At 32.8% G+C, this 15,961-nt stretch overlaps 1 protein-coding gene across 4 annotated transcripts in view; it reads left to right on the top strand.

Moving 5' to 3' along the window:
- Positions 1–15,961, top strand: part of pico — a 112,830-nt gene that overhangs the window by 71,002 nt on the left and 25,867 nt on the right. Inside the window, exon 2 of one of the 4 annotated variants that reach the window (XM_066395257.1) lies at positions 13,942–13,992. The exons of the other annotated variants lie outside the window; for them this stretch is intronic. Within the exon in view, the coding sequence (XP_066251354.1) occupies positions 13,942–13,992 (51 nt within the window). The remainder of the gene's footprint in view (positions 1–13,941; positions 13,993–15,961) is intronic. 4 annotated transcript variants of the gene reach the window in all.

The raw sequence follows: 15,961 nt of genomic DNA, 5'->3' as shown, positions 1-15,961 counted from the left end.
GATCAGTTTTAATCTATAGGTCTTAAGTCAATACAAACTATTGAATTAATCGTACACGTTGAAGAGGTACCACCAACTGTTGTCTTGAAAAGTACTGCTATCTTTTCACGGATGACTGTTATTGTTTTCTGATACTTCAAGTCAATTTGATATAGTTGAAAGACGTATAATTGTTTTGTATTCAGAAGTATTTCAATTGCTTCTTCAGGTAATCAAAGGGCGATTGAACACCTCAAAAAAAAGTGAAAAGCAATAAATAGATGATCTTCAAATTTTTTTGCGTTTATGCAGTGATAGGTATAATGAATATAAAGAAATATAATAAGATTACAAGATGCAAATTTGCAAACAAATGTGATAAAAATCTGGCAAAAATATAGGACAGAAAAGAATTTGAGAACACGAACAGAAACAGTTACTTCAAGGGCTAATACCCTTATTAACATTAAACTACACTGTTTCCATGGATGAATTAAGAATTGAGATCAAGCGCTAATCTTAGAGTTTAAATGAATAATTTAGTTTAATTTAACTCAAACAATATATAAAATAGAATTCACTTCTAAATGAGTAATAAATAATTTTTCTTAGAATTTAATGTCGGGTAACTTTCCTTTTCACCTTTAGTTGTAATATTTAACAAAACAGATGTGCAATATTATACCATTAGAGAAAAATTTAATTAGTATCAACACAGTATCGGTACTTGAATGAAATGCTGCTGCCTCTGCTGGCAGCGTAATGCGGTTCATGGTCAAAATTACGACATAGTTGTTGACTGCACTGCCGGCAAGCGGAATCGGTCGATAAACCTTTGGTGTCCAGCTTTGTATACAGATTCTAAATTAGTTTAAGTATACCAGAACTTGCTGAAGATCTTGCTTTTGTAATGGTTTTAAAAAAATTTTTGCTCTACCCCTGCATTCTTGCGTTAATTTGAAATAATAATAACCTCAAAAACCATGCTTTGAACTAGTAATTTGAAATTAATGTTTGGAACTCTCTCAGATTTTAATTCTTTTATTCCCCATTTTATATTTTTTTCCCTCCATTCATAACTTTCAATTTAACTTCATTAATTTCAGCACATGTTGTTTTCAACTTTTTTAAAGTATAACAACCACCCTTTTCCAAAGCTTAAGGTCATGGAATTCCAGCCAATTAGAGTGAAATTGGTAAATTGTGAAGGAGAATTTGGTATTTCTTTAAGGTTATAAGAAATAATAAAAGAAACTGAAGATTGTTTTCATCAAGTAAAATTTGTTTTTCCTAAGTGTGGATATTCAATATTATTTATTGAAAAAGTGTATCATGGGAGGCATCAACCCTAACTGCAGAAGTTTCACATGAAATTCGAGCATTAAAAAAAATATCCAATTATTTTTTCTTTTGTGTTGTTCAATCTGTTCGTTCAATGCCGAGAACTTTAACATCTATTTATATAAAAAAGGTGATTTTGTAGAATATAAATTGCTTTTAATTTTCGATTCTCCCTGGTACCGCATTTAACCATTGGCGATTTCCAACAGCTCATAAATAAATCCAAAGACACAATACCCAAATACAGTCAGATGTGATATAATGACAGACTACTACAAAATCCGACTTTCCTTGTCGTATATTGTGATTTATTACACTGAAAGGAAACAGCATAACAAATGTAACTATTGAATAAGTGAGTCACACTTTGCAAATGTCAAGTCAATTCAATCTTCGCCTCACGCAGCTGAACTGTAGAATACCTACGTGCTGCAAAGTATTCACAAGACATGCTAGTTTGCGAATTTATGTCTCCTTGGTCGATTGCCTAAGTACCACTAATGCATTTTCTTGGTTTTGATAGTTGACATAACATACAATAGTATCCGGCAGTTCAGGAAAGAACTTAAACAAATTGCATGTAAATGGTTGGATGATAAGGCACATCGAGTATAAAGAGAATAAAGGAATAAAAATGTAAGTGTGAATCAATGGAAAAGTATCAAATCACCCCCTTTTGTGCTTCAGTGAATATGTCATTATGTTGCCGAGATTATCCGTCTGAAGAGGGGATGATGGGGTGGCCTTTAAGCTGTAGACAGACGATATAATTCAGGCGATTATACATATGTATATATTGTTACTAAATATGGAGGGTCATACAATTGCATCCAGTAGGAAGTTAATGCAGAAACACATAGTTATTCTGTACTGAATAACAAAATTGATAAAAGACGCTGAAAAGCCATGTTTTGGATCTCATTGCTTTAGTGTTTGCGCTTTTCCTATTTTTGATAACAACTGTCTGTCATTTGAAGAACCGCCTTATGAGGTGTTTTTTATTTCTCAATAGTTACAGTCTACTTAATTCATTACTAATTAAAAGCGATAGTCATGAGGCTTCATAATATAAACAAAATGTTCATCAATTGTTGAACGATTTTATTCCCATTTTAAGTTGCTCACCCTAAAAGTTTCTTAAAAAGTTTGTTGACTGTTTATGAATTTGGCTTGTTTTAAACTTTCTTTTTTTTAGTTTTGAGTTTCGTGAATTTCTTATCACAACAATAACGATTAGATATGAATTGTGCCATGGATCGGCGTTCCAGCGCCAAGTCTTGGATATCGGTGATACGCTTATCCTAATTACATAATGTATTAATTTTGATTAAACCCATAAGACGTAAAATGCTGATAATACATATATTGCTGAGAAAATAACTTGCGGATTTAGATATATTAATTAATCATTTACTTTTGTTACCGTTGCTCCTTTTTCTTATACATTTCTTAACAAAGAAGGAACTTTTTTTTCATGTGGGCGAAATGCCTATTTTACCACGTAAAAATCGGTGATTGTAACATATGGGTGTACAGCACACATTCTGAAAATTTCACGTTAATAAGTACAGAAGATTTCAACAATTTATTCACCTAGTGGGTGTTACAGTGTGCCCACGGATAGAGTTTGCAAAAGGAAAACTTCTTTATATGTAAATTTAGGAGAAAAAGTTCAAAAAAGCTGTTTGTCTTGAAACTACATATAGGGTGATTCAAAAAGCAATAGAGACAGAAAAGGTGCATATAGAGACATTCAAAACAAGTCGATTTTTATATGAAATTTTTTATCAAAATGTTGCTGGAATATCGGTCTCAAAAAATGGTGAACAAGAAAATGACTCATTTCTTTTTTCTGAAACATCGGAAAATTCATTGCTTTTATATACTGATTTTCTAAGAAATAGCAAAAATGAATCCAAGATCATTACATACTACTCGTAAATTAAATATCGCAGTTCTTGAGGCAGTTTAAAAATCTTGGCTCCTTCATCAAAATTTCTAAATTGTGACCAAGGAATTTAAGAAACGACGTTTGGAAATTTTCCAACGCTTACAACTTCTTTATCAAAACAAGGAAAAAACAATTCGAAGAACTAGAGCAATAAATCTGCTCCAGTAAAGTCGACGACGTTCACATTTAGAAAAATGCTCGTTTTAAATTAAATAGTGTATGCTTTATCTTGTTCAAAGGATGAAGCCAGCTCTTGAGTGAATAGATACCAATTTGCATCTTGAAACTTGCCCCATTTACTTATAACGGGTATGTTGCTCGACAAAATCAGGTAATACATATCTGGGTCGCTCTTCTTCATCATGCAGTTATACATTCTTACGTCTGACATTGAAGGCTAAATTGAAGTTTCTTGCAAGTAAAATTTTGAAAATCGTGACGAATAAGTTTAGAGGTGATTTCAAAAAAACAAAGCATCTAATAAACTGTTCCGTCTGTCAAGTACCAGACAGAAACATAACGAGACCTGACATTGTGTGAACAAACGAGTATTCTCATTTTCCCACTCAAGCGACAAATTAATTAAACGCCCTGTAATTAATTGGCTCTGGTTTCGACACTCATCCAGAATTCAGGAGTTCTGGCACCACTATAAAGAAGAAGATGATACGACTGACTGATTCTATTTTTATAACGCAAACATGGAGCCAATGCCGATGAACTTGTGGCTTGCAGTAATTATTAACTTTGCTGTTTTTATTTTTAAATCTAATTGAGTAAATTAGTTTCACGGTGACGGATTTTAGTTTTAATTTAAAATCAATCAAAGTATCAAAGTAGTTGAAGAATGTCAATTTAGGACTTCAGCGTTGTCTTGGGGCGACATATAATTACATGTGCAGTTACCATGTTCAAATAAATAAATGGGGGGCATCATTGGGAGTAATTTAATTAACTTAACTACACGTAGTAAAAACAAAGGCATGAAGAGTGCACAATGGAGCATATAGACCCGCATGTCGTTACTGCACTAACTAGCTTCACATGCAACCTTTGTGGGGTGAGCTAAAGCAATAAACATAAATGCTGTATACTATTAGTTTAATTGCTTTTGATAAATACAGTTAATACATTAATTTTCTAACCAATATTAAATTTAAAAAATCATTATTGTAATTACAATAATTTATATTTTTTATTATAAGAAGTGAATTGTAGCAGTTATTGAAGGTCCGGTGAAGTTTTGTCACTCCATTTGAGCTAAATTTGGGTTATACAAAGTGACAATTTAGAAATTTGCAATGGCTATATCTGGGGAACAAAAAAGTATCAAAAATTTCTTGAATCAAGTTCTACAATGTCGAGGGGGAACCAAAAAGATGTAATAATTAAAATCATCCTCACTTATCTTTTCATACCCGGCCACCCCGACTAAGTAATGTTAGGCAGCAATACCCTTCTTGTAATATTTGATTTTAAAACTCTCTAAAAATACTTTTCGATAACACCCTAGAAAATTGCTGCCAGGGCACTAATATCAATGGTTTTCAGCATTTATTAAATTAATAATGAATAAATTAAATGGTAATACATTTCAATTAGATTTTCCTTAATCAACCAAAAAGTACTCGATGAAATGTAGTTTTGTAGGGTATCATCGAAAAGCATTTTTTGAGAAATTTAAGATAATAAAGGTATCACAGGTAGGGACTTACCATTTAATATTATTTAATTGGGATGGCTGGGTAGGAGAGGGAAAATGAGAACGGATTGGTTAATACATCATTTCCGTTCCCTCTCGATGCTATAGAAGTTAATTCGAGGAATTTTTGATATATCTTTTGTTCCCCGAATATAACCAATGTCAGTTTTCAAACTGTCATCCTGCATATTCATTTTACAACAAATGTATCAAAATCACTTCCAAGGGCCATATTAAAATAATCCCCCTGGGTTAAAATATTTCCCACTCAGTCGTGTACATAAAAAAATCCGCACCATCCCTGCGTTTAAAAGATAATATCCCGGATGTTAAATCACGGAGGGATGCCTATATCATAAAGCAGACGCCCTGGCATTTTCCAGGTGTTTTGTCTAAAATATTATGGATGATGATAATGGCTAAAGCGAGTGGAAAGTGGAGTGAAAATGGAAATTCCCATATGATACGCAGACCGTATTGAGAATATGCATTCGTTAGAACAAGCACAGGGTATAGCGACTGAGAATTATTGTCCTAAGCGTTTCATGCATGCGTTTAAACCAGAACACTGTAACCTAATAAAAAGTAATCTGATTCATGTTTAAGAGCTTTTTAGTGGACCACCCACTGAATTTTTATGTTTTATTTCTAAGAGAAGCATAGTGCACCAAACCCACAATCTGGTATTTTACTTCCCACGTGGTCAAGAAGAGCAGCATTTCTGTGCGTGTGACCTCATTGAGTCGAAACCTACGTATCAAGGTAAAGTGCATTTTATACTGTACATTAATTTTTAAAATATATGATATACTAAAAACCCTATCTACACACTGATCAACTAGTCTTCAAATATAAAGCGCTAGGCTAACGCTTGCAAGTATTTTCTACACGACAATAATAACTAAGTTTGTTATTTCATTTTCCTTGAAGTGCGAGTCAATGCCATTGATTAAATCACTGAGAATGGAATTTTTGGGTATCAGTGAGACTTTCATAGGCAATTTGGACAGTCGTATAATAACGTTTAAAGTGGTAATAGTTACTACCTTTCCATGCAAGTTCAATCTAACGACTTCAACAATACTGACATTAATCATAAGCAATACCTGTCAGTTATCAGTTCTTAGTTTTGTAAAAATTTCGATTTATTTTCAAAACCTACTCGAAAAGAAACTGCAAATCACCATAGACGCCTACACAAATTTCAATATTACAACGATGTTCACACTTTTCTATTTACATGGAATCGTAGTAAATGAAGTAGACGTGGATTTTTAGTAGGTAATCATAACTTTATTTGTTGACTTAACTATTTTAGTTTACGAGACTTGAATAAAGAAATAACATGGAAAATTTTGACTTAAAGGCATTTTAAATTTACATATACAAAAATTGATTGATGGGTACAGCTATAAGGATCTTTACTTTTAATTACAACCCTTGCGACTACTGCTTATAGCTACTGACGTTGCCATGCTATGACATATCGAAATATATAGTATATTAACAGAATTTGCGGTCATGTATGTTGTGAATCGTTATTGAACGCTCTTGGGGTAGATGCCCCAATATTTCAATAATTTTTTTTTTGTTTTGAAAGATCCGCATATTGACTTCTATATGGCTGCCATATCTCTTTGTAAAATAAAAAAATGCAGAACCTTGAAGGTAATCTTCCACTCAGACTATTGGTATTGAGTTATATGATTACAACTTACTGATAACTCCATATTTAGCGCATAGTGTGTCATATACACATTCGATTTTGTAATACGGAATTTTATTCGCTTTTATGAAATACTGAAAATTACCCATAAAACATAAAATCGGAGTAAACCAAATCAATCAACAAACAATAGCATAATTATTACTCTAATGCAATGTCAACTTTACCATTAAAATACACTTTTACCTTCGCGTTCAGTTAACACAGTTATGTTTGACTTCATAACTGAACAGAACTTCCATTCATTACTCGTGTGTTAAACCGGCGAAAATCCATAATATCTCCAGACAATTACCCTAACATGGTAATTTCAATATCAGAACAATATAACAGATCCCACTGCTGCTGGAGTTGACTCCTTGATGACGAGAGCAATGGGAATTCCTCCCTTAATAGCTCCAATTTCTGCAGATTAGTGGTCTTTCCTATAAAGCACTGTGCTATTGTAGAAATTATGCCCGAGGATGTGGAAATTGCGATTTAGATCCTCAAGAGATTTCGAGGAGACACTATAGATGTTTCATGTGGTTGAATGTATTTGGGATTGTTTTATTAGTTTTATAAACATCAAAATGTGGCTTAAACACGCTTCTAAAATTTAACCTTCTTGTTAGTTATATGTTTCATCTTCATTTACGTTCTTATCAAGTTTCTTATTTAGCCTCGAAAATGCCCTATAGATAGAGTACTTACCTAGAATTCCAATCTCTTCGAGGCACAAGCTATTTATTCCATTTTTCGATAAACCGTATCGAGTGGCTTTATAGAAATACTCGAGCATGGATCTTCAGCTATATTAAAAGAAATTTTACGGGCTAAAGCGTATTATAACCGTTGGCAATAAAAGGTTTCCGGGTCGTCTTTTTTTACGTTTTTCAAAATAAAATACTGGATAAAATGCAATTTTGAATCTTTGTGGTTTATCGTGACCATGCTATTTATAGCCATATAGACACTTCGTCGTTTATCGAGGCCATGCTATTTATAGCCGTATAAAATAAATGTTTTTCCAGTGGCATCAGATATACAGGGTGATTTTAAAAAAATGTGTAATTTGAAGAGTTGCTATCTTTATAAATCTATATTTAACTCTTAATTCCCAGTATGTACGTATTTGAACCGTTAAGTTACTAGAATTTCATTAACCAATAGGTAGTTGAATTTGAATGCAAATCTACCATCGATTTAATAACATTTTCATGTTGTTTGTCTAAGTTTTGACATACTTTAATAAACTTCTCTCCTTCCATGATGCACTGTTTAGGTAACTGTATTCACATTTCAATCGTCAAGTATATGAGGCCTTTTGTGTACACTGACTATAACAGAACAAGAAGACATTTCGAGACCTTTTCATGAAGACACTTTTAAGGAAGTGGCAAAAGTGATGGTAAATGGCCTGGGAACGACTACAGCTTTTTTCATTCCCTGTGATTTTGTTTGTTGACTTTTGTTGTCTCCTGGAATTGTATATGGAAGTATAATGTTACATTAGGGAAACGAAAATATGAAATTGTGGAAGTAAAGAAACATTGTTTCGGTCCACGCTGGAAGAAATGTAGGATTTATGTTTGCGTCCCGCACAGAAATAAAACAAGATTTCAAATAAATAAAAAATGTTCAGAAAAGTTTTGAGAAGATGCCTTCAACATCAGCAATTATTACTGCTTGAAGTAGCAGATTCCAAGCTATTGTGCATTGTATCCATCACAATTACTGCACAAGGCACATCTGTCGATACTACGTTAGCAAAAATTCCTTATTAGTTGTTGCAGATGTTCCAAGCCTATAAACTGAAAATAATTTAATTACGAATTTATTCACATTATTTTTTTTTCACAACACACTGTGCAAACTCATCATTGGTATCTGGAGAAAATGTGAGACTGATATATCATATTTTGATATGCATGCAGGAGGATCATGGGATGTCTCAAATAAAATGAGTTCCATGGGGATTATTGAAACGGTAAGAGATACAAGGTGGTTCAAATTAGAAAAAAAATGCGCATTTTTGTGCTCGTTCAGAAAATGTTCTACAATTAAAAATATGTACAGAAGTTGCCAAAATAGGAGCAAAACACTGAAAATTGTGATTTTCGAAAATCATAAATTATAAATAAAGCGTTTGTGTAAATTGTACGAAATTTGGCAATTTTAGATTATCGACAACTGTCAATGAATGCCTTGTATTTCTTACCATTTTCATAATCCCCATGGAACCCACTTTATTTGAGACACCCAATATATTGATGCGAATACGATCTCAATACGATTATGTGTTAAACTCATTTGTTCTCTTATTATTTGATTAATTTTAAAATTACATATACTTTTTGACCTATCACGACAAAGATCATTTGACAGAACCTCTTAATAATAGGAATTTAGAGTTTTCTTCAACTACCGCAAAATACCATCGGCACGTTCTGCTAGGGATCAAAATAGCAATGTTATGTCAGAGTTTTCTCAACAATGACACCGTAGAGAAGCCCATCTATTTTCATGTGCTCCATCATTAAAAGGTGCCATGAATTTGCAACTTTTGCTTTCTCAAATGTTTGTATTTGTATATGCATATTGTTGTATTGAGATACGCAAATTTTGTTGTTTCATCTTTTGTTGTTCGATTATAGCTGGGTCGACACTAGTGTTACTCTTACATGTTGTGCGTTGAAGTAACGAAATTTTTTCTAGCTTTATTACTTGTAAGACTGTGAGACCGGTGCTGAAGTACTAGTAACCTGCTTGATAAAACTTTCAATGTATGTAGGACAAGTAATATTTCCACTAACTAATACCTATTTCGCCATATAAATAATGAACATTAGGGAACCACATTAATGGTTTTCATTCGGCAACTGAAAGCTGTTACTACCTACGATAAATTAAACTTATTTTATAACATGCTGCTGTGTGCGTTTATCGTGCCGAAAGAGACGGTTCACTGATTCTGGCTTATAAGATTTCGAAATTTTTGTAGTTTGAATTAAATGTGACTGGAACCCTAACGAACTATCGTAGTAGCATAGAATCGATCACAGAATTTTTTTATTTAATTAAGTTCTCGAAATATATTTCCAGACAACGTAGCTAACTTCTCCCGTGGTTACAACCCTGACTTGTTTTTTTTATGGCACTAAAGTATAAGGATGCCCTTTCATTCAGATTAGTTCAGGTTATTTGCTGGTTAGTTCATGCGTGCAATATATATACTTTTTCCGACTTTTTTTACGTAAAACTTTTTCTTGAGTACTAGGGCTCTTTGAACATAAGGATCCTTTTGAATAAATTTGTTTTTGATTTAGAAATTCAATGCAATGCTGCGGTGAATAAGATTAATTTCTGGCAACTCTCATTTTTTATCATACATTTGAAGAAAAGGAACGCCTTTCTTTTAACAGGCCATTTAAATGCAAAGTTTACTGAATTTGAACACCATTTGTCTAAGTTTCAAACTTTGAGAAAGAATACCCGTTTTCTAGTGACGTTACTCAGATACGAATTTATCCGAATAAACACAATTTTTGCGCATCGCAAGAATCTACAAAGAAAAACTACATCGCTGATGTTACATAGGTGCATGGAAATTTTCCTAAAGTGCATTGTGATTTTTGAAAATGTCAAAACTCGTGATGAAATGTCTGAGTAACTTCACTAGGATCATTTTTTTTTTCAAAAATTTGAAGCGAAACATTTAATGATATTCAATTTCACATATGAAGGAGAATTTTGAACAAAAAAGAAAAATTACATGTTTGATTGTTTTACAAGTAGAATTTATTCTATAATGTGGATTTAAATATTTGCATTCTGAGATATCCTTGCGTAGCTTTTCTCCAATTCAGCAACTTTTCCATGCATCGATATTACGAAATCACGCCATTACATCGCCTTCAGGATATCGATTTCAGATTTATCGATCACAGCTAACACAGCTGTTACAATATCTCTAGACTATCTGCCTTTTACTTGCTTCCCTCGAACGTTTCGCAAAACAATGTGTGGGTATAGTTTATATTCATGTTATATACCAGTATTTTGCAATATAGTCATATTTCTTCAATTTCCGTTAGGTAGGTTTATCGGAAATCGAGCCACACTATTTCGATTTCGAGATAATGCATACAAAGGGATTTGACTGCGAATGAATTTATATTTGAGTCACTGAAATAAATACGGAAAAGTAATGGAAGCCTGTAGGTTGTGATTCTGACTGAAAACTTTACTTCCTACTTGATATAATGCAAAAGTTGGTAGATACTAAAGAAAAACAAGAAAATTGCATAAATTAACTGGTATTTCTCGCTGGGAGTCAACTTAAATCCTATTAAATCTCGGAAAATTAATTGAATCAATACCTTCAAAGTTTCGCCCAACCAAATTTCAATTAAACTATGATTGAAGGAATCTCTTTGATATTCTGCCTGGTTGGATACTAATGGTCCTGTAAATGTAAGTGGATTAGCTATCAGGATTATCCAAATTTAATTTTGGTAAGTTGGTTTAACATTTAAAGTCATTGATTTTGTAAAAAGAATTATGTGAAGATGAAAAGAAGAAAAAAATTATGTGAAGTACCTTACCAGATTAACTAAAAATTTGAGTTCAGCATATGATTGATAAATCAGTTGTAAAACATAATAATACTTGAAGATTGAGATCTAATTTATTACGTATGGAAATGAATATAATCGGAGACACTTGACGAGGAAACTATTTTGAGGACATAAAAGGGATTTCAGATGGCAGCAAAGAATATGAGATGTATTTTCAGCAATGGAAGTATTGAAATAAACTATTCGCAAGGTTCGTAGAGACATGACCAGTCTTTTCCCCACCTTGACTTTTTCAACTTTCCACAATTCCCAAAAGTGGGACTAATATGTAAGAACAGCTTCCCATTATAAACCTAAACTTTACAGTTAAAAATTATAAACCTAAATTTTCCGTTGCTTTGCAGTCATTTTAAAATTTAAATAGAATTTTCACACCATAAAACTTTCATTACTTTTATTCCAATTACAAATTTACTTACCCATTGTCCAAGCAAAGATATTTCTTATAAAAATGACCGTTTATTTTCTCTGTGGTTTCACAAAGTCATTGGTTAATAATGAAGCCTCAGCAAGACTGGAATGCAAATGAGATTTTCCAGGGATTTCCAGGATGCTAACCGCAAGGGCCATTAGGTTTTACATTCGGAGAATATTCATGGTATAATGGAAAACCCTTATTTACCTTCAAAGCAGCTAAGGTAATATTATGAGTTTATGAGCTTTTATTTTAATCCATTTTTTATTAGGTCCACTAAAATTATTAAATATTTTATTGCATACTTGTATATTATTCTTTTGAATGTATAGAATATTAGTTAAGTATATTGATAAACTTTAAGGGAAAAATCTTGTCGACAGAGGACGCCGCACATTGTGATTTACCAGAATGTAAACAGCCATAACTTTTTTATAACTTACTGTCTGTCATTTATAAATAAAAACTTATAGGGTCCTCGGTATTCATTTTCATCGATAAAAGGTAATCTTAATATTTCTTGTTAAAAGCAGTCGATCTGGAAAAAACGGATTTGAAGTTTGAACTTTTACTCTTAAAATAACAAAATGTACTTTTTAACTTACCTTTACAGCGATAATGCATAAGAAAAGAACGGTAGCAAAATCAGTTTCCATCACAGCAAAATCAAAAAATTTATTGATAGTTTTAAATCGCCTATTAAAAATACACATATCAATAACACCATTAAATTCAATAACAACTTTTTCTTCGTCCTTTCAATCAGCATTCATACACTCACCCACACTCTGACTTCAAAAAAATTTATAAATACATCTGAAATTGCTACGGACTTTTTGATTTTGTGAAATGATCAAGACAAATGCGAATATTTTTTAGGAGACTTGTAAAACTTTCGAAAATCCGTAGATGCAAAAAATCCTAAAACATTTTTGGTACGTATAAAAACTTTACTGAATCCACAGAAATCATTGAAGGGGGAGTTTCCTAGAATTCGCCAATTTCAAACTGAAAACAAATACATTCCAAAAGTGTGGGCGCAAAATTATTTCCGGTAAGAGCAAAAACCCTCGAAGCTCCGCAAATACGAAAAAAAAACAAGAATTCATCGTAAATCCTACAAACCCTTCAGAAAGTTTTAAAATCCGGGGATGGCCCGTTTTTTATTCCTCAATTTCAGAAGTCACAAGTCGTCGCGCTAAATAATCATCGATTTTCTATAGATTTTCACAAATATTTCAAATCTTTACATCTTTATATAGCTGCAGCATGTTTCTAAAGCTGAAAATTGCTTTCTTATCAGTGCAAGCGTACTTTAAATCTGCAACTCAGTAGATTATAATTTTGCTGAGTAGTCTGGTCGTTTTCGGCATTCAAATTGCCCATTTGTAAAGGGGCAAACGGCTCAAAGTCTGGATAATCCATCGGAAGCAAGAAATATTATACACAATAAGGATAAATAGAGGGCCAACGTAGGGCTCTGTGGTTTGTGGCAGATGTGTGGTTTTGGAAACAACGTGATTAATTGTTCTATTTCCCAAAGTAATTAGTTAGTTCCGTATAGTTAAATAATAGAAGTTACATTATTCTAGTAGATATTTAGAAACAGGTCACCAGGTTTCGACCCTTATAAATGTGGGACATTTTCTTGACTGACACAAATATGTAAGTGGATTCGAAACAATGTAAATCTAGAAAAATTTAAATTTTATAGCTGCTCTTAGGGAAAAATATGTAAATTTCTTCTTGAGAAAAACAACCAAACTGAATTTTAAAACTGGATAATTCAGATGAGGAATGGGCCGAGATTTGAGTTTAGCGAGATTAATGTTATTACTTGAGGAGATTACGTTTTCTTTTTTAAAAGAAAAATCTCTTGATCTCAAGAACTTATTCTCCACAAGATTGCACTTCGTATAGCATTACTGTTTACGACTGGTGCATGGTGTAATGGTTATGTCTGTGTATACTTAGATCAACACCGGAAATAACGGTTATTAACTGATCGTAATTTATATTGTTGGACCAAAATGTCATTGTGTAGTAGACGCATATAATCAGAGTGAATGAGCTTTACCATATTCATGATATGTAGGAGTCGAGCTCCATTCATTTCAATTGTTGTTTGCTTATTGTTAAGTTGTAAATTTCTACTCATATTTATGGTTAAACTAAGATGTTCTAAATATTTTTTTAAATTTGTTCCAGGTATGTAGTTACATCAACGGAACAACCCCAGAGCAGGAACGTTTTATAGCCGTGAGTAAATTCTAATTGCTTTTATTCTTTCGAAGTGATCTCAATTTTCCAAGAAAATACAATATTGTAAGTCGTTTTAAATTGAAATAGATTCAATAATCCACATCTCCTCCGAACTGATTGACCATTTCGAGACCTCTATTTATTTAAACGAGTCAATAAAAAACTGAAAATACGAGAGAAACTGAAGAATAAAAGTAAATGGCTCTATTTTACCTTCCGTTTCACATTATCATTTTTTTTTCTTATTTGAGGAAAAACTTTTAGAAATATTCCAATATCACGGGGGACTTCGATATCGAAAAAGATAAAATGGGTAAATTATTAAAGTTTTGTTAGGGATTTCCGGGGGGTGAATGAGCGATCAATTATGCCGGATTTTTAAATGTATGAAAGTAGAGAGTTTTTTTCTCTATTTACAGTGCTCCAGGCATGTGTTTTGTAAATTTCACTGTCTGAAAACCACTGTATGTCGCGATTTTCTCTGGCTGAGCGGAAAATTCCAAATTTTGGATACAGGAAGTCACCAAAGCTTTCATTAAATATAATGCTGTAGCGGAGCGAGGGGAATTAAGTGACGAAACTGAGATGATAGGTGGACAACTGCACAAACTTTTAACCACTAAATATTTTTTACTAAGTTAGCCAGCCATAAATTCAACCTACTGCATAACTAAAATTCTATGGGGTCAATTTTAGTTTATAATGAATAATTGTAATGAATTCGGACTACTGCGAGTGTGATTCAGGTCGGACAAGGGCCACTCCTTATATTTTAGGGAGGACACGTGACGAACAGTGGACATTAACACGAAATTGGGGGGTAGGACAGGGGTGTGGCACGGAAATAACTTTTTACCCCTTTCAGTAAGTTAACTTGAGGTTGATGCGATCGCGTGGTGTTAAAACAAAATTTTAATAAATAGTAAACAATAAGTGAGATCCTATCAATGCATACTTTCCAGGTCTCGTGCTATAATACCATCATTAGATAATTATTTCCTACTTTATCAGAACATTAAAAATTCAGCTCCGCAAATAACGAACATTTTTACACTAAAAGATATACACTTTTTCTTTCCTTTATTCCTTTTTTTTATTCTTTTTATTTATCCTTTATTCAATTGTAGTCGAAAATATTCTCGAAATTTCATTCAAATCTCAATTTATAACGTAATGTCATTTCTACTTGTAACTGTAACAGTTTCTCTTGAAACTGGGTTTATTGCCTTAAAATCGAATTGCCAAAACATAAACATGTTTAACAATTTCGTTCAGGCCTCGGCCCTTTTCATTAAAAGTTTCTTCGCTTCCAAGGGTTTTTGTCTTTAATTTAGGGCGCCGACAAAGCAATTTCTCAGATCTTTCCGGGTGCTTTTCTTGAATAAACGCCAGTACGAATTTTTTTAATGTTTTTCCTGCTTTCTATACCGGCAACTTCTTTTAAATACCATAGTTTTTTATATTATGCAATGTCCCTAAAAACTATATTCACACCCGTACTTGCAAACTCGTAAATCTCCCAAACGAATCCCGTTTATCTCGAGTGTTCAATCTTTCCAAACCCAGGGGAAATCTCCTATCTAGTTTCCAGACTTTGTTCGCTACACTTATTACTGCGTTAGGTTAGGTCCGGTAAGGCGAAAAATGTGCCCAGAAGTCATTTTTTAAATTACCTTTCGCGAAATAATTGTGGACATTGCTCATTTCACTGTCCATTTTTCTCTTGTAATATTATGAAAAGGTTTTGCGAGAGAAAATTGTGAATAGCAAAAACGACGGTAATTCGGTATTTAGAACAAATGGCTGCAATATGTTTTGTTCTCATTTCATTTTAAACATTCGAGTGAATTTAGCGCTCGTCTGTTCAGATATTAGTTATTTAATATTCTGTATCTCTTTGCCCTCGTCGAATTTTACACCGTCACAATTATTCGTGTTAATATCGTTTGTACTCGTAACATCGAAT

Source organism: Euwallacea similis, chromosome 11 (genome assembly GCF_039881205.1).
Source record: "Euwallacea similis isolate ESF13 chromosome 11, ESF131.1, whole genome shotgun sequence".
Taxonomy (NCBI): domain Eukaryota; kingdom Metazoa; phylum Arthropoda; class Insecta; order Coleoptera; family Curculionidae; genus Euwallacea; species Euwallacea similis.
Note: the sequence above shows the minus strand (reverse complement) of the source record. Positions and strands in the feature narration are given on the sequence as shown.